Below are 20,312 nucleotides of genomic sequence, written 5' to 3'. Positions count from 1 at the left end.
GATTGTCATGGATCTCATATTGAGCATGTGTTGCAATAAAATGTACTTAGATTAGAAATTATTCATGTTTTTGTTTTGTTCATCATGAAATTGGGCAACTCTCGTAGGTGTTACTAAATCGACGTCAATCTCGCTCTTCAGCAACAGAACTCTGCATTGACATGAGCTATTTTACAAATTTTGCATCTTCATAATTCGTGATTCAATTAAATCAAATTTACCTTCTTCTGTTTTTGAGTCCTACCATACTCATTCATATTATTGACATGGTAACCATGTACAGTACCATAAATGAACACACGTCTTCAGATTGTTTTCCGATAAAACCCCTAGATTATTCAAATACATCTTAAATGTTATGATATCATTTGATGAAAATGCGCCCCGCTATTATCGTATTTGATAAATATGTCGCCTTTTCAAACATACCCATTTACCCCGAATGATTGAAAAACAGCATTTAAATTCGGTCTAAATTTATATACCAGCAGTCTGATCAAAACATTACCTTCACTGCCATTCCATTTGCAAATGATAACTGATTGCCAATATTAAGATATATATTTTTTAGCAAATTCTCAAATTTTATCAGATAAAATAATATTGATTGTCCATAATTTGTTTTAACAACATTCTTGTGTCCCTGGACGACCAGTGACGGTTCCTTACATGTATGACACACAATTATATATTTATGCGCACAAGCCTCCTTACAGATAGAGTAACTAACTAATTAATATCTGTTATTTTTGAACCAACTAATACCAACTAACTGCGATACTGTGTAGAACACATTTCCATTGCATTTACGGCTCCACCATTAGCGATCGCAATATTGCAAGCGGATATTTAGTGTCCAAAACGCCAAATACCGGTGACAGCGCCTCGGATGTCTCGTCGCAATCGTGTGAATGCCCTGTGATGTATTCGTCGCTTTCGGAACCGATTCCGTAACAACGATCAATTTGTATGCGTTTTAAATGAAAAGACAACCGTGAAATCGTATCTCTTGTTGCAGCTTTTCCGCCTTCATCTGTATCCGTTTTACCTGCTTGTTGACCTTGTTTTATTTTTCAATTTCCTTTAAGCGAAATAAAAAAGGGACGTTATCTCCAAAATTTCCTTTAATTGAAAATAACCGAATTTAAGAATATTCTTGATTTGTGTGTCATAATTTTCATATCATACATCGCCTATTTAATGTAATGCTTATAATTGTCTGAAACTTCGAAATAATTTCATTTAATTAAAAAATGGATACATGAGCACGTGGATATATTTGTAAACAGCTGTTACTAAAATTTTACGTTTACGAAGTGAACGAATGATACCATGACTTAACCCAAAAAACATGACGATTTCCTCGTGCAATAAACATACCTTTAGGATTCTTCTAGTTTAATGTTGTTAAATCTTGCAAGAAAACCACTTGTAAGGCGTGAACTAAATATTATATGAACGACCTCGGAAATCAAATGACGGTAAGTATTCAGTGTACAATGAAAGATTAAACAAGTGTTGAAAGTCAACAGTGTGATTCTTCGGTTTTTGGAGAAGGAACGAAGGTCGCCTATATTTGAGAGCTTGATGGGGTCTCACTCTTGCCACTCTTTTTGGAATAACCTCCTCTTCCCATATCTTGCTCAAGAGCGGGTAGAGTAGTTCCACACTGGTCTCGACGTCAGTCTTAAGCGTTTCTGCGGGTATGCTGTAAGGTCCTGCATATTTGCCTTTCATCAATAGCCTGATGGCGTTACTGATCTCTTCCTTAGTGGGAGCGCAACACTTGATTGACAGATCGCAGGAGCTGGCCTGTTAAGTAGCTCCTGGAAGTGTTCTTCTTCTCTTCGTATTCTGTTATTACTCCACCATTTTTGTCCCATACTGTCCTCAAAGGCTTTGCAAACATTCCTGCTAATCTCCTGGTAAAGGAGTACAGATCCTAAGTTCTGTTCCGGTAGGCTGCCACTTCCACCACTGTTGCAAGCGATTTGTATCTGGTTAAAATTTTCCCAGCCTATCGGCTATATCTATAGCGGTGGGCTGGATGGAGATACCGAGATGAGTATTCACCAAAGAAAAAGATCATCAATAATTGCTTTAGAAATCTGACACTGCCAGAATAGATGTTCTAAATTTTCATCACTTTGTTTGCAAAATGAACAAAATGGGTCATCAGTAATTTTCATTTAATTCAAAAGACTATTTGTTTCCAATATCCTGTGAATTAACCTATATTCGAACCAATGAACCTTTACATCACTAGTTATTAAAAAGGGTAGCTCAAATAAACATTGCCATTCTTTTTCATTAATAATAGTATTGAGCTGTGTACACCATTTTGCTTTAACTGATGGTTGTTCATTATTTTATTTAGAATGGTGTACAGTCTTTTTGCACCAGGTTCGTTTTTCAGTACAAGTTGAAATAATGGGGGCAAAAATGGTTTAATAATTTGCTGGTTAGAGCAAGATAAACAATATTTTTTCACAAATTTATCAATTGCTCTTGTCACTCCTGCGTAATGAATGAAATTTATGTTCAAATTGTACATACTATTTAATTCACCAAGAGAGATAAAGGTTCCATTTTTTAATATATAACCTATACAATGAATTCCAGCCTCAAACCAAGATTTAAAGAAAAAACTTTTATGGAGCGTGACGGATGAGCGGTACTTGCTAACTCGCTCAAACCTGCACTAGCCGGCTCAAAATAGTATTCTTTGGAAAAAATTAACCCAATAATAAAAACAATGTACACTAAAAAAACTCTGCATTGTTTATTGACCATCTTGAATGAGTGCTCCTTAATATTTGCCGTTTTGGAATAAATGATTTCAAACATTCCAATTTTGTTTACAACGAGATACGCCGTTAAAATATTTTGCCATTTTGATTCCTCTTTTCTGTCAGTAATATAGAAAACGCCAACGTAATAAATGTGAACATTGCCCAGTTTCGTAATGATAATAATGTGCCAATAACAATACATGGTCGTTTTATGTCCATGTATACTATAGTGCAAACACACATATATCAATAACTTCTTAACTACCCACGTGCAAACATTCTTTTGATATTTTTCACATGGAGACGTTCATGCAAATAAGCTTATACCGGTTCACAAGTGACTCGACAGCTGTTCACATGCAATTCTTAATCAGGTGTACGTTTGATCTGCGCAAGATGACGTACACATTTCGTAGATTGCAACAGAGCAAATGTTAAGAAAACCGGTGCGCAAAAGCCATGGTCAAGACAGCGTGCTGATAAATACTACGCATCTGGAAATCGATAAACTGTTTTCGATCTGATCACGCCGCGGCTTAAAAAAAAACAATTAGGCAAACGTTTCAGTTTTAACTTGTTTCATAACTTTTTGGCATAGCTATTTTCATGTTTGAAGTTAATAACCAACATGCATGTTGGGTATACATGTTAATGCTTGTTCATGTTCACTAGTTAGTAATCTCTGCTCATTCACCGCATACGAGTATCATTGTATAATAAGCGTTTGTAATGATTTTTCTGCTATTTCCATATAACTTTTGGTTGCTTTTTTCATGCAATTTGGGCTACTATTTTCCAAACATTAGGGCTGATATATCCGTACAATTTGGGCTACTATTTGCATTCAACTTGGGCTACTACTTCCATTCAATTTGGGCTACTTTTAACAAACAATTTGTGCTTCTAATTCGATAAAACTTGGTCTACTCTCTCCTTTCAAATTGGGCTAAAATTTTCTAACAACTTAGGGGGGTCAGGTAATGTTGTTAAGATCGATGATTTTAAAGACGCTCGAGTACAATCTTGAAGTTCAATACAATTTTACTTTACAAACCAACTGTCAGACGGACAGACAGTCGGACAGACATTTTACGACATCTACTCGACACATGTCCTGGTTTTCAATGTTTAAAACCTGAAAACAGTGGAAAAACGAACAACAAGGAAATAAAGGTAAGACATCAAATGGAGTCAAACTATTAAATATATTGAACTATTATGAATAAAAGCTATGATATTGAAAACACGTTCAATTTGCGCTTAATGAAGGACACTAATTGTTTGCGAACACGTGGTCGAAGTCTTTACTTTGCAGGTGCGAGTAACGTCAGATGTAAACTCTTATTTATAATACATGTATATACATGTGCTAACACAGTAATAACACCCTAGGAATAGCATTATTAGAAAGCATTGCAAATGGGTTGGATTTTAAATAACACTAAATCATACTTGTTACTATATGTGCTTGTAGAACTTTCCCATTTTTGATTTTGTGTTCGATTGTTTATGCTTCTGTTGTGCTCTTAGTTTTCCGTAACTTTGTACCGTTTCGGAATGTTGTTCTGGCAAAACGTATGATCTATACTTCAATGTGTTTTATCATAATAAATCGTAAAACAACTGTATTGTCTGTAAGTTCCCATTGCGTCTGTAAAGCATTGAGATACAATCTGAATCTGTTTTTAGATGCATCATGGGATTGGTCAAAGACCAATTGACCTGTTTATTTGTAGATCGTTGTAATAATCTTTTAACAACCCTGCTGTTCAGTTGTGATGCTATCTCTTTGACCCGTGCGTAATATATGAATGATTTATTTACCTCATGCTTTCAGGTAAACAGTTTATGCAGCTTTGTATGTGCTACCAGTGTATGAAAAATAGTTAACATATGTGCACTGAATAATAAAAGCAAGAATTCCCGGGTTTGATCCTTAATCAGGGAGCATTCACCAGTTCTTCCAAATACATCAAGGAAGCTGGTGATCGGTATCCTATACATAGACCATATCTCCAGTCTATTTTTATCCGCATTTTCCACACAAAAAAAATATTATCAAAGATGATCGGAAAACCGGGCTGACGGACATCATAATGTCGATAACAATTTGATTGTAAAGTGTTGCATTAATGTCAAATTTTCTAATGCTCTTTGTCGATCTTAATAAAAATGTACACATGTGTTCTTTGGAGAGTCATCTATCGCATCCGGATTCCTTGTATCACAATACTGTCTCTTCTGCTTGCTGTCTCTTCAGCAAAAAAAGTACCCTATTGGAAATAAGTGCTTGCACTTTCATGGGTTATCCTTGACTGCAAGGTCAAATAAACACATCTTACACACGTGCACATTGCTATTATAGCTGAAAATGTGTCTAAAAACCACTGCGTGTTCCTCGTCTTCGTTTTCCGTCTTTTTCGTAGTGTATGCGTTCTCCTCCTTGTCTATATCGCATGCGTTCTGTTTTGTTTGTGCTTTCTCACCCTCAGATAATATTTCACGAATGTGAATAAGGTCCGTTGTTTACTTTACACAGAAGGTTCCACTCCATTTAGACAAAATGGTTTGTATATATGACATAGTTTTCAAAGTTATTGGCAAATCTTCGTGAGCATGTATATAAGTGGTCTTTTGAGGCTACCTTAGATGTGCAAAAGCTTCTATTACAGTGGTTTTAATACAACAGTCTGCATAATGAGCAACACGCTGGCACATGTACTCGATAAGTGCCGCTGATGCATTAAACTTTCCACTGAAAATTAAGGACAGACCCCGATGAGTTTGATCATGACGTTCTGAATACATGACATGTATTGTCAAAGATAAGCCTTTACAACTTACGTCCCATGGATCTGCGAACTGGTTGACCCGCACAATTGTCTATCACCTTCATCTTTCAGTCAATGTGATTTAAGTTGCATGAACATACAATAATTGAAGAACAACCCGCAGCAAAAAGACAGTTGTAAAAACAGACCACTTAATGACCCACTGCGTCACTTATATGCAACTTGCGTGTTTCTTTTCATTTATATGCTCTTTGAACTCTGGTTTCCCCCAGCCGTACGGCGTACGTCTTGATTTTTCACCAACGATTAGTAAACATCCAATGAATCTATAACGGAAACACTAGTTAACAAACAATGTATGCACCAAAATAAGAATAAGAATGTTCCGCTGTTTTTTTACTATGAGTAAGTAAGCTTTAATCGGTTCTGATTCAAGCATTAAGTAACAACAGTTTGTTCGTTAAATTCCTTAGCAACTGTTTGCGAACACTTATTCCAACTATGTAGGAAGCTTCATTATGATAGTATTGAAACATGTTCTGCTTTTCTCAAAGCTATGGGAAGATTTCTGTTGGCTATAACTGTAAGGTTTGAACGCTTTAGCATCTTTAACTGCCTAATGATGACCTTGATAAAATGAAAGGCATCCTGGGAATGAATTATTAAAGAAATACGGAATAAAACTGTGCTACGTATCTCTTCACATGTGAGTCCGCGTGACCTCTTCACACGGAGGCTATATAATGGTCGGTATCGTGAATACAGTTTTAGAGGTGTCTATTGAGTCTTTTGATTTACAACTTAACTGCTCAAACGCGCAATGATTCGAAATTTGGCGTTATTGTTGGTTGTGTCAGTGTGCGGGTGTCGGGCTCTTAGTACAGTGGAGACCTTGGCGAGCGACCCAAACTTCTCTTCTCTCGTCTCCGCATTGACACAGGCAGGCCTCATAGACACGCTTAACCAAGGTCGGTGCTGCTTCTTATTAACTTACTTTTTACTAATAAATATTTTGCTTCTTGCTTCTCAAAGTTCGTTCTTAAAACCAATGCCTCAATATTTATTTCGTTATATTCGTTTACAACTTCTGTTATCATCAGACGATTTGTACTTATAAAATTGTATACTTAACGAGGTCATTTTCTCTTAATACAATTGAGACCAGAATGAATTAGAGAGATTCACATTGATGTACATATAACCAAAATTGAAACTTTATCTGTCAATCTTAACATCAACTACTTACAATCACCGTTATAAAAATTGGTTATTTTAGATCAATTTCACTGTATTATTCGATCTGTTAAAGTGTACGTTTGACACACGTTCTTCCAATACATGGACCATTTATAAGCAGCTTTTTGATGTTTGCCTTTTGAAAGAGCAGCGTTGAGTAACATAAAGTATTACAATATCCAACAAGATCGATAAGATTTAGAAGCTGAACGGTGATTTTTTAGCACACAGCGAAATGCTTTGGAAGTCGGGTCAATTTAAATTATTGCAATATTTATATGATACAAAAACACGTTTGTACTTGCAAGTTATCTTCTTTCAGGAGTGTTTACAATTTTCGCCCCGAGCAACTTTTATTTTGAGACCCTTAAATACATCGATCCGCATGGTCTGCTAACAGACGCCGCTCTCTTCAAAAGTGTCCTACTTTATCACGTGGTTGCGGGTCGAGTGATGCGAGCAAATATGACCAACGAACACACCGTGACCTCTGTTCAGGGAAAGCCAATCAGATTTAACACCTACCAACACAACCATGTGCGTCGATCTAAATTTCTATGTATACATATATGGTTTTCATACATGGCTTAAATATACCATGTCGCTATATAATGTGAGACCAAAATCCTTGCAAGGTCGGTGTGACAAATTACTCAGAAGTTTTAATTTTCTTCAGTACGTTATCAGTACGATCTCACCTAAACACCAATGTACATTCGCATCAAATAATCCTTTTCCTAAAACAAACAAATAAATACTACGTTAAATTAGATATTGTTCAGTGAAAACATCGGTTTCTCTTCCAGGTCACAACAGCCCAAGGATATCAAATAATTTTTTTCGACAAGACCGCTGATAATGGGGTCATCCACGTTATCACCAACATCATGATGCCGCCAAAGGGCGACATTGTCAACATCGTATCAAACGATAACGAGACAAGCACGCTGCTTTCATTTGCTGTCACAGCAGGCATCGTAGGAGCTCTTCAAGGTACGAGCCCTGTATGTGAATTTAAATAGAAAGCCATGGCTGTCCGTTTAGCCTGTTAGTTAAACAAGCCAGGGTTGTCAATAATAGTTGGTTGCTAGTCACCTTACTGTCGGGATTTCCAGCGAGAACTCCGCCAAACCATCAAAACACTAGTCTAAGGTGCACTTAGTTGAGCATTTTAGTTATAATATATGACTAAAATTTGCAGTCCAAATTTTAAATTTTTCCGAAAGTTTAAATATTTTTAAAATTAACCACGCCTCACAAAATGCTGAAGGGCACAGCCATGTGCGTCGATCTAAATTTCTATGTGTACATATATGGTTTTCATACATGGCTTAAATATACCATGTCGCTATATAATGTGATTGTGTTATCAATCATGTTCACGTAGGTAGGTTTAATGCTTATTTTCGAAAACAAAAAACAGTCAACATATCTTAATCAGTAGAGTTATGGCATGATAAATTCAATATTATTGCAAATCGGAAAGACAAATGTGTTGAGCATGTTCAATCATATTTTATATGTACAGAGACGTTTTAATATACCCAGGTGACGGTCTGACGTTACTCGCTCCGACTAACGCAGCCTTCAGCCAACTTCCGAACGCCACTTTGTCTCAGCTTACCGGAAATGTCGCTCTTCTGACTGGTAGAGCAACTTACAATTTGTCAACTTTTTTTTCGCTTCGATAAAATTTGTAACAAAACCACGGTCAATCTCCGGAAACTGGACATTCCACAATAATATCTACAGATTCTTTCACCGGACACTGCACCAGATAATCAGCATAACATGTATTCTATAGGTCTTTGCCACACCGATGTGAACAATAATATCTGCAGATTCTTACACCGGACACTGCACCAGATAATCAGCAGATTACCACACCGATGTGAACAAGAATATCTGCAGATTCGCACACCGGATGATGCACCGGAATATTCTTCAGATTCTTACAAAGGACAGTGCACAAGAGTATCTGCAGATTCCCACACCGAACAGTGCACAATAATATCTGCAGATTCCAACACCGGACAGTGCTAAATAATATCTTCAGATTTCCACACGGTGCAGTGCAAAAGAATATATGCAAAGTTTAACACCGGAGAGTGCTGCAGATAACCATATCGTACATTGCACAATTTAGTTCATTATATACTAAAATATTTCCTAAAGACATTCAATGTGAAAGCAATAACTTTAACAAAAAATAAAGTAAAACTTTTGCGCGTAGAGATCCTCTTGACCATACATTTTCTTTAAAAGCATTCCAAGCCGAAATGATTAAAACAATAACAAGATAGGCCATGTGGTATGTAAGAAAGAACTCGACTCGAATCAACGGTCAAAGTTTTACGGCCATCTTTTTACCGGCTTCTCTCCCGTTGATTAGTATTTCCCGACAAGTCTCATGTAGTCTCCAACCTAAAAGCAAAACAGTGAATTTGTGGTATGCAACAATATTTTCCCTACCACATGCAAATAGAATTATTTAAAAAAAAAGGTCATGGCAAGTGCCGATACAGAGAATTGAGTCTTCAAATGAATGACGTTCTCTTTTTTAGAGGGTTTTGGTACACTGTAACTACAAGAATAACTGCAGATTCCTAATATCCACGCAGAGTTGTCGTTCCTTGCTCTCACATCCAATTTCTGCCATGACAAGAAAGTCCTTACATATTTGGTAGGATTTTATTATTTTGTTTATGTATTACATTATGAAAAGTAATATCAATGTGTATAAGGTAACCTTCAATTATTTTAAATGTAAAAATAAAAACGGTACAACTCTTATACCAAGTGGCTAAGCTATCATCACGTGGTAGGTTATGAAGGCAGGGATTCGATCTAGCTATGCTGGTTCCAGACAAATCTCTGCACGGAGGTTGGCAGATTCCAATACCGTGCAATGCACAAGAATCTCTGCAGATTCCCACACCGGACAGGTCACAAGAATATCTGCAGATTTCCACACCGCCGAGTACAGAAGGATATATGCAGCTTCCTCTTTTTTGCGCATCTTGTTTTGTGTCTTGTTTTGATAGGCATCAAATGTAAAACAATGTTTAAAAATTGCCCGATATGTTTTTATTATTAGCCTCCTATTAAATTTAAGTGTTTTTTTTATTCAACTTATATAAATACAACCCTAAATATTTCAAAACAAACAAAATAAATCCTTAAAACATATGCTTATTTTGGTAAATAACTACTCAAACCAAACTTCATTACATATTGTCACGGTCTTGAAAATCCTCACGATGCTTTCCTCTCTCTACAGAGGTGTTGAAGTATCACGTGGTCCCTCACACCGAACACTTAGTGGGCCTTTTCGATGGGGCTCGGCTACACACTCTGGATGGGAATGAGATTATCTCCGTTCACATGAACATTACTTGGGACTCCGTGCGTTTCAATTCGAAGTCCCACATGACCAAGCGAGAAAGCGCGGCCACCAACGGGGTAGTATATTACATCGACACCGTTCTCATCCCGAAACGTCACGCCAATATTGTCGGTTAGATGAAATAATCAAATACTGAAAATGTCTACACATTGCTGTTAAATATTTTTGTGCGTGATTTTTGTTAAACAAATACACGTTTATTCTTATAATACCGTGTTATTTTTTAACCACATTGCATTCTTTGATCGACGCCGAAATGTCACTGTTACCCGGACAAATATTGGAAAATATCAGTTGTTTGTCAATGTAGGAGCGACGTAGAAATTATATCTTTTCACTTGAAGTGTGTCCTTGTTAGTCAAGTTTCTATATACTGTATACAAATTTAGTTTGCAAAGTGTTACGATTTTTAGAAAATTACACATATAGAAAAAGCACTGGAATACCAGACTGATATTTTTAAAGGTTACCATATATGAACGCAGATTGGTTTGGATTTTCAAAGACTTCATTAGAAAGTACCAGCCTTGGATTATCGTGTATTGTTAAAATTTCATTTATATGCACACGACAAATAGAAGACTTAGTACCAGTATTAACCCTGTGGCACGAATTCAGTTATTAAGTCAAGCAGTCCGTTGAATACATTCCCTTTTGGTCATATTGCATTAAGCGTCATGCCTTACTCTTTCAAGTTTTCGTCTTGGAAATAAATCCAAAACATGTAGATTATATAACTCCGAATTATAATATCCGATTAGACAAAATAACCCAATTGTTGTAATTGAGTGCATTCTTGACATGTTCTCCAGAACACAATTTCATTGTTGCTATGTCCATACAATTGTAATTCTAGTTCAGATCGATGTGTATTCAAGACGTTCAAGAGCAAAATGTCTATTAGATTTAAAGGTATTAATTGTAAATTTGCAGTAACACGGGTAAACAAATTTAGAATTCAAGTAGACGCATGTGATGGCTTTCAATGTTTTAATCCTTGCTAAGACTGATCATTGTATTAATTCGGTTGCAGTATAAATGTCTCTCGATTCAACGTATGATATTTTCAAATTATGAAAATGTCTCACAAGAAAGCAAGCTTGTAATTGATAAAGAGCAAAAAACGAAACAATGTTTGTACCTCATGACTGAAAGGATATGTTCATGTATTTACCTTTTGTCGCCTTGCAATTTGTGACAGGTGTATACCCACTCAGTGTAACAATAATGCATACTACGCTAGATAGGTTGCATGTACGGCCGATCCTCAATAAAAGTCCCGGCCAAACTATTTCAGGGAAAGTCGAATGGAGGTCAGTGTGAACTTGGTTGCTTCCGGGAGAGAACTCTTGTTTATCCAAAAGAGGCCCTAGAAAAATGAGCCGCTAGGGCTGCGTATCTCGCTCGCGGTTAAACTTGAATCATTCATTACTACCGATTATTGTTAGGGATGTACATAAAGTGAATGTGCACTTTTCTTTATTGGTCGTGGTGGATAAATCTTGAAAATATCGCAGCTGCTTCAAATGAATAAAATCCTTCACTTTGTGCACTTTTTGCAACTTTGTGGATGGGCATTGGAGGCGTTTTGTGTGCGCTTTGGGCATCGGCGCGGGCGGGCAGATTTTTCGGGCCGTGGCGTGCATAAGCTTGTGCTTTTGAATTGTGCATATAAATTGTGCACTTGTATGATTTTGATACTAAGTTGCATACTTAATGTACGCAAGCTGTCCCAGAAATCTTCAGCCTCCCCAATCAAATTCCGAAAGTCAGTTATGATTATACTCACGAACACGTTCATTTGTATACTCTCTCTATGCTGTTTTCCTCGCTGAGAGCAGGACGGCATAGCTTGAGCTCCGCCATTTTCTCAATTATAACATAATGATTATTCATGAGGACTACGTGATATTATTCTCGTTGCACTATGATGCTCTGAGATTAAGTTGAATGTTCTTCCATACTGATTGGGATGTTGAAATTTGGTAGAGCGTTCGCCTTGCATGTGAATTGAGTTCGATCGCCGGCATCTACAAATATTTTGAATACTAGTAATATTGCTCCACATTTTAACGCTTATATGTATATTGTTACATTAAGTAATTCATGTTTTAAAAAAATGAATGATTTCGTTGTGGCTCGAACTCAGGCCCTGTATGGTGTGAAGGTCACGCTATGCTAAACGACGTCCTTAACAAATTCAATCTCATCGACAAAATCACACACAATAAAGCAATTATGAATACACATGCGTCAAAGTAACAACATGTGTTATGCATTTTTACAGATTCGAGATTGTAATATGAAAGAGAAGGCTCTTTATCTAGTTAACATAGTTCAATGATTATCTGTGTTGCATCATTTCTTCCCACGATGTCAATGCATACATTCTCAAGTTTACTCAGCACTTACAAACATGATGTGTTGTAATATATTCGATATGCATTAAATACATTAACAATACTTAAGATGAGCAAGCAATTCTACAAACAAACGAAATAACCTTTCAAGGTGAGCCAATACTTCATTTCCTTCATACAAAAGTCTAAAATAATATGTATTCACATAAGTATACAATAGAAATAAAATGCATGTTTATATTGATCACTTCTATTAAAATGATATTGTGTATTGCATTTGCACAGATCATAAAGGGATCTTTTCACGTTTTGGTAAATTGACAAAATTTAAAACAAGGTTGTTTCAGATGCGCAAAGTTTCGTTTTAGTTATGATATTTGTAAGGAAACAGTAATACTGAACGTTTACCATGGTCTAATATAGCCATTATATGCATCTTTTGACGATTTAAAAAACCTGAAAATTATAAAGCGTTGCAACGCGAAACGATTGAATAATTTGGAGAGTGCTGTTGTTGTCGTTAAATTTTGTGAAACTACGAAGATTGCTAATATAAAGTATAAATACGTCTGTCTTACTTACATGGCAGGATGGCCGAGCGGTCTTATTGGTTTTTACTCCAGGACTCCGGGGGTCTATGGTTCGAGCCCTAATGCGGTCTACTTTTTTTCAATATTTAAATTTTATTCTTTATTTTTTACTGGAGCATTTTAGATCTAATTTTAACATTTATCAATATAAAGCATTTAATGAAAAACTTCAAAACATGTCAAAATCTGTGAAAAGGCCCCTTTAATATGCACTGCAAGTTAATTGTTTGCGATTATGATAAATTCAAAAACGACAAAACTTGTTTAAAAGTCGGTCGTAGAAAATGTGTCACATCAAATGTACATACATATATCAGTATCATTGTGGCAAAAACGCGTAAAATGTCACTGATAATTTTTAAATTTTCAATTGATAACTATCCGCTGATTTGCATCTTCTTAGTTCGTGTCAGGTCTTCTTATAGAGAATACTAGGTTAGCGTTGAATACAGAGAAGTTTATATGGCGAGGCTTAGAACGCCGGGAGCGCGAGCCTTGGCGAGCGCTTTCGGTGTTCGAGTCGAGCAACATAAACTTCTCTGTATTCAACGCTAATCCTAGTATTCTATTTATCCCATTTGATTTTTTCAACGTGACATTTAACATAAATAGATCTAATAACCTTAACAATAATTTTAATTCAGTCTTAAAAGCGCTTAAAATCGAATCGAATGTAACCATGCGTAGTGATATAAATATACGCAAAGTAGTCTTTAAAAAATCATACACAAACTGTAAAACAAGTAAAAATATCACCATGTGCCTCGATTTAATTTTACGCAGTATGCGATTTGTAACACTTCGACCGCGAAACGAATATTTTACATTACTATAATTCTATACTATACTATAACTATAACGTTGAACGAAATCAAATGGGATAAATAGAATACTAGGATTAGCGTTAAATACAGAGAAGTTTATGTTGCTCGGCTCGAACACCGAAAGCGCTCGCCAAGGCTCGCGCTCCCGGCGTTCTAAGCCTCGCAACATAAACTTCTCTGTATTCAACGCTAACCTAGTATTCTCTATAACTAAATACGTGGAATTTTTTGTTAAATATTTTTAACATGGAAACAGTCGTGCAAATAAGCTTATACCGGTTCTCAAGTGACTCGACAGCTGCTCACATACAATTCTTAATCAGGTGATCGTGCTGATAACGAGACCGCCGACGGCGTTGAAAGTATATTGGCATGATACAGGTATGTCTCTGCTGAATTAAATGTTAAAGAACCGTTGACTGAATGAAAATCTAAAAAGCTAACAACAAGAAAAGCTTAATAAATTATTTAAATTTATTTGAGTAATTTGAATAAGGATAAAAAACTTCAGAACGTTTGCTCCAAAATACAGAGTGCATGTAATATTTTGCGTATGTAACGACGTCGGTAAATATAACAACAACTACATTACAACAACAACGATTTATGTTTTCTGCATACATGAAAATGTAGCATGGTTTGCAATATTTCATCACTTCTTTTTTAAATTTATTTGTACGTATTCTAAAAAAGCTGAAGAATACAAATGACGCCGGGGTGGTATTAGTAATAATTAACAAAACGCACGTTGGTTCTGACAGTTGAAAAACAAGAGCACCGCCTTGCGGGTGCAGACCGCTCATCTATTTTTCTTTTTAAAGGTGAAGGGACTCTCAATTTCAATCACAAAGGAGGGAGGGTGGAGTGAAGAGGGGTGTATAGTGTGGGGTGTGGTCATTTATTACATTATCTTCCAAAAATACGAACGAAAATGCACAAAAAAATCGGGGGGTGGGGGGATTCTTGGGTGCGATGGTTGGACGGTATTTCAAAAATAAAATAATAAAAATAAATATTTGTGTTTTTTAACCGTTTCAAAAAAAAATGGGATGGGGTGGGGTGAGGAGGGGGGGGGGGGGGGGGGGGGGGGGTAAAGTGTGAGGATGTGTTGGTCATTTGTGAGATGATCTTAAAAAATGGGGGGGGATTCGGGGGGGGGGGGACGTGGGGGATGGTTTTGGTGGAGTCTATTGTGGTATGTCAGGTAAGAGTTGTTTTGTCAACGTATCAATCAAATCTAATCATAAATAAAGAAGTTATGGCAATTTTAGCAAAATTTAATAATTTGACCTTGAGAGTCAATGTCATTCAAAGGTCAAGGTAAAATTCAACTTGCCAGGTACAGTAACCTCATGATAGCATGAAATTATTTAAATTTTGAAAGCAATAGCCTTGATACTTGAGAAGTAAAGTGGATCGAAACACAAAATTTAACCATATATTCAAAGTTACTAAGTCAAAAAAGGGCCATAATTCCGTAAAAATGACAATCAGAGTTATGCAACTTGTTCTTTTACTGTCCCCTTATGATAGTTTGCGAGTGATCCAAGTATGAAAGCAATATGTATGATACTTTAGGGGTAAAGTGGACCAAAACACAAAACTTAACCAAATTTTCAATTTTCTAAGTATAAAGGCCCATAATTCCGTCCAAATGCCAGTCAGAGTTACATAACTTTGCCTGCACAGTCCCCTAATGATAGTTAATAAGTGTTGCAAGTATGAAAGCAATAGCTTTGATACTGTAGGAATAAAGTGGACCTAAACACAAAACTTAACCAAATTTTCAATTTTCTAAGTATAAAAAGGGCACATAATTCTGTCAAAATGCCAGTCAGAGTTACATAACTTTGCCTGCACAGTCCCCTTATGATAGTTAGTAAGTGTTGCAAGTATGAAAGCAATAGCTTTGATACTTGAGGAATAAAATGGACCTAAACACAAAACTTTACCAAATTTTTCAATTTTCTAAGTATAAAAAGGGCACATAATTCTGACAAAATGCACGCAAGAGTTATCTTACTTTGCCTGCCCAGCCCCTCATGATAGTAAGTAAGTGTACCAAGTTTGAATGCAATAGCATTGATACTTTCTGAGAAAAGTGGACCTAAACGCAAAACTTAACCGGACGCCGATGCCGACGCCGAGGTGATGACAATAGCTCATAATTGTTTTTTCAAAAAATAGATGAGCTAACAATGTTTGATTAGATAAAGAAATGGTGAACAAGCCCACATGTTAACACATATACACTATCCTGGTTCGCGGCTTGTGGTTACCAACGTAGTTCGCGCAAAAAAGTTTTTTGGTTCGCTCAAAAAAGTTTTTTTGTTAAATATTTGGTTAAGATTCGATGAAAGTGAATGTGTAAAGACAGCTGAAATGTAGAATTTAGGTATAAACAAGGGCAATAGATCTGATGTGACAGGGACGATGATGCTACCACGGTTATCAAACTTGACATAAATTCTATGTCAACAAACAAGGCAAGAATGTTTGTTGAAGATTCAATTAATCCATTTATGCCTAGCGTCTAGTTAAAAAGGCCCTTGCAAACAGCGTAGACCCAGACGAGACACCGCATCATGCGGCGTCTCATCTTGGTCTGCGATGTTTGCTTAAAGGAAATTCTGTAAGAATATTCTTAATATAGAAACAAATATACTAGACATCTTAATTTTGGAAATAAATTGATCCAATTTAGAAGGATGGGAGAATCCACTAGGCATTAATGGGTTAAAACTGTTAAAGAAAGGGAGTGGAAACGGCACATTTCGCAATTTTGCATACAAAGCGCAAGAGGACCTGGTACTTATTGACTGGTTATCAAAACATTTATGTAAACAAACATAATTATCCAGAAAATTTGGTTAAAATTCAGTGTAAACGGTATGAGTAAGAGGGAAGATTTTCAAATTTCGGTTATTAAAATATGTTATTATTTCCGAGGTGCCTAATGTGAATACGCCGGAGATCGTACTTGGCTTTCATTTTAAGTCAACTGACCAGTGCACAAAATTTGGCGAAGACTGGATGAAAACTATCAGAGTGTGGGAGTGGACACGGTTAATTACAAATTGTGTGCATAATTAAAGGGGAATTGAAATTGAAATGCGTAGTGTGAAATGGTTGGTTAACTTACATTTCCAAAAAGTTTGATGAACATTCGATAAGCTATAATACTTGGAGAACGAAAGCCTCGACTATCCGCACGCAAAAGGTGTTCCATAATAAATAATATAACCATAATTAAGTTTAAACCTATTTATTTAAAAAAAAAACGCGACCTCCGGATCGTTATGCGGACAACATACCCACTACGCCACGGCGACATTTTGTATATAGTTCATAATAGAAATTGTGTCTCATTAGCCAAAGACCTATAGATCTATAGGTCTTTGCATTAGCTCAAGGTTTCACTGAATGTACTATAGAAAGCAAATATCTCTGAAAGTTTCTCGTGAATTATAAACTTCTCTGAATGTATATGCCACTGTTCTGTAGCTACTGTAATGTCCATCATATCTAGAAACATCACTCTGTCGCTTTGTAGATCGCTAAAAACATCGCGAACAAATTTCTCGTAAACGGCCGCATACGAGTCCGGCATCCAAATAAAATGATCGGTCGATTTTGAAAATGAAAATGCATTGGGTCCTTTGATAACAATAAATGAACGCGGGTGGGATTTCAATACTGCTTCCACAGTCGATTTCATCTCTTTCACATACTCATAAAACACGTGCGAATGAAAGTTATAAAAATGGGCAGCGCCGTGCAGAACTAACAGCAATTTGTCGGCTTCACCGTATTCATTTAAATGAACACTAAGAGGTCGGAAATACTGATGCGGTGTATTGGTTGTACAGAACGGAAGTCCATGAGGTTTCCAAGTGAGGCTGAATTTCAATGTCTCGTTCTCACATCGTACCTCATGATGTTTCCCCGCGAGATCCCACGTGTCTGTTGTAAATTCGCACGTCACAAGATTTTGCATTTCGTAGAAAAATTGCCTCGAGGTCGAATCGCCAATTAAGACCATTTTGACATTATTAAGGTATTTCGTCAGTTGCACGAAACTAAATTGAGACCTGCATATTTTGTTGTACCATTTCTTTTCGTATAAGTACCCATCTGCTGTAGAAGTTTTCCGCGCACTTTCCAATGCGCGCAAATCACATTTCAGATCTGTTTTGAACTGATGTGAAGCAGAATCTGCAAAAAGTGGAAAACATATAAGTGTCCCTAACGTAACAGGTACATGGTAACAATAAGCCTTCAATAATATACTTCATAATCGATCATATTTTTATTTCCATGTATTGTAAAACAATTTAAAACAATTATCTCAACAAAGCCTTATGTCCTCGTCATTTTAAGTTAAATATGGTCAACTGTTAATTCAGGATGCTTTTAAAATCCAATTGATGACACAATATATTAAAGGGGAGTAACTCCTCAGTGTCTGAAGGAATTCGCTATCGGGAGTAGTAATTGTTTGACACGCCAAGTATCGCAAAGGGTCGTGATCATTATAATTCCAATCACAGGGCCATTACAGTTTAACAGTTGGAAACGACTGTACTTTCCTGACTTTAACCCATTTATGCCTAGCGCCTAGAAAAAAGGCCTTGATAAACAGCGTAGACCCAGCGCATCATTCGGCGTCTCATCAGGGTCTGCGCTGTTTGCTTTAAAGAATTTTTGTAGGAAATATTCTAAATATAGAAATAAATATACTAAACATTCCTAATTTTGGAAATAAATTGCTCCAATTTAGAAGGATGGGAGAGTCCACCAGGCATAAATGGGTTAAAAGCGCAGATAGTTTGACAAGCTGACTGGCTGTCTCGTAAAAACCAACACCATGTATATCAGACATTAGCAATGATGACATTGCTATGTGGAACGTTGTACTATATATATATTTACAACTTTTGCTATAATTAAGACTCGATTTCAAAATATTGCATATTTTACCTGAGGTAACGTTGAGAAAAATGCCGGTCTTCAGCGGTAAAGCGTTGTTACTCCTGAAATAAAAGGCAGAAAATATCTGGTCGCGAATTAACTACAGATCAAACGGTAAATGTAAATGTATGTTTCTGTACATTTTGGATGTATTAGTCTTCGCTGAATCGCACTACATTTTCCCGAGTTTTAAAATAATGCGATATATGCTGAAAAAAAACCATATAAAATCTAATCATCCTGTAAAATTATCAAAACACCCAGGTCTTAGAGCCACCTCGGAAGTTGCATTGGCTCATTTATTAATGGATCTCAAAACAGAGGTTGCCCCCGTGATTAACGGCCGTGGTGCATGTTCCAGGGACCAACATTTTATATTTTAAATTAGAGCAAATTTAAAGTAAAATCGTGATTGCTAAAAGGGACTGGTTTTAATCACTATGTTCTGGAACTAGGCGTTTCTTTTACTTGCATGTATATATATAATATAAACAGTTCTTGTGACACAGAAAAGTATTCAAACTTTCTTTACATATTTTGCTTAAATAGGCTTTTTTTCAAAGTATGTATTATAAATGGACATGATGGTCTTTATTTTATTCAATAAAACAATTGTATATGACATCAAAAAGCGACCAAACCAGCACGTTTGATTTACGTACAAAGATATCAGTTCCAGTTGTGTTGACGTCATATGTTTCTGCTCCGTGTTCAGCTGCCATAGATTCCGCTCGGATGACAGTGTCCAATCAGAGCAAAGAAGTTTCGTGTTTCTGTGGATGACAAAAACTACAACGTGTATGCTAGTATGATGATTTTATCAATGCCGAGTCTTTTTATTGATGATAAGCCAGCAGTCTAGCTAAATATTTTAATGCTCAATTAAAAAAGGCATGAATAATCGTGATGTCAGTCCAAAAACCTCATCGACGCCATTAAGTAAGTACAAATAATTAATTAGCTGACACCTTGGTTTTCCGCAGTACCATGGCCGCCGAAAGTTGTCGTCTGTCAGGTTGCAGATGACGTCATATCCGCTTATGTAAGGGTAAAAATTACACGGAGTCTCTTCTGCGATACTTAAATCACGCGGATGAATAAATACAGCAGTGTTTACTTCCACGGGCGGGCACGTGTACCTGAAACCAATGTTTTTTAGCCAACATGTTTAATTTATAAGACGTAATGTCATTCTTGTTATTTCTCTGTTATTACTAACATGATAATGTGTTGGGATACTCTCTATCGCTTAATGCGTTTTATTCAGAAAGGAAAGTATAAATTAACTCTTTTCAGGACATATTGCAGCCCACTTAATATTAACCCATTTATGCCTAATTG

The 20,312-nt window shown here is 36.4% G+C and overlaps 2 protein-coding genes across 4 annotated transcripts in view; one reads left to right on the top strand and one right to left on the bottom strand.

Moving 5' to 3' along the window:
* Window positions 1–6,223: 6,223 nt before the first annotated feature.
* On the top strand, window positions 6,224–10,435 carry LOC127873757 (transforming growth factor-beta-induced protein ig-h3-like). Of its 2 annotated transcripts, XR_008046370.1 has the most exons (6): window positions 6,224–6,552; window positions 7,143–7,357; window positions 7,627–7,813; window positions 8,369–8,467; window positions 9,385–9,503; window positions 10,101–10,435. XR_008046370.1 is itself a non-coding variant. In XM_052417714.1 (5 exons), the coding sequence occupies exons 1-5, from the start codon at window positions 6,405–6,407 to the stop codon at window positions 10,340–10,342; spliced, it is 891 nt and encodes a 296-aa protein (XP_052273674.1). In that variant the 5' UTR covers window positions 6,224–6,404; the 3' UTR covers window positions 10,343–10,435. The 2 variants fall into 2 exon arrangements, 1 of the variants encoding a protein (XP_052273674.1); XM_052417714.1 differs by lacking the exon at window positions 9,385–9,503.
* A 4,025-nt stretch (window positions 10,436–14,460) lies between these two features.
* The window catches only part of LOC127871581 (NXPE family member 1-like), a 29,680-nt gene continuing 23,828 nt past the window's right edge, over window positions 14,461–20,312 (bottom strand). For both annotated transcript variants that reach the window (XM_052414649.1, XM_052414650.1), the window contains exons 4-7: window positions 19,940–20,110; window positions 19,634–19,744; window positions 18,981–19,033; window positions 14,461–18,215 (exon numbers count right to left, since the gene is read on the bottom strand). In XM_052414649.1, the coding sequence (XP_052270609.1) occupies window positions 17,404–18,215; window positions 18,981–19,033; window positions 19,634–19,744; window positions 19,940–20,110 (1,147 nt within the window). In that variant the 3' untranslated portion in view covers window positions 14,461–17,403. The remainder of the gene's footprint in view (window positions 18,216–18,980; window positions 19,034–19,633; window positions 19,745–19,939; window positions 20,111–20,312) is intronic.

This window comes from Dreissena polymorpha, chromosome 3, assembly GCF_020536995.1.
Source record: "Dreissena polymorpha isolate Duluth1 chromosome 3, UMN_Dpol_1.0, whole genome shotgun sequence".
Taxonomy (NCBI): domain Eukaryota; kingdom Metazoa; phylum Mollusca; class Bivalvia; order Myida; family Dreissenidae; genus Dreissena; species Dreissena polymorpha.
Note: the sequence above shows the minus strand (reverse complement) of the source record. Positions and strands in the feature narration are given on the sequence as shown.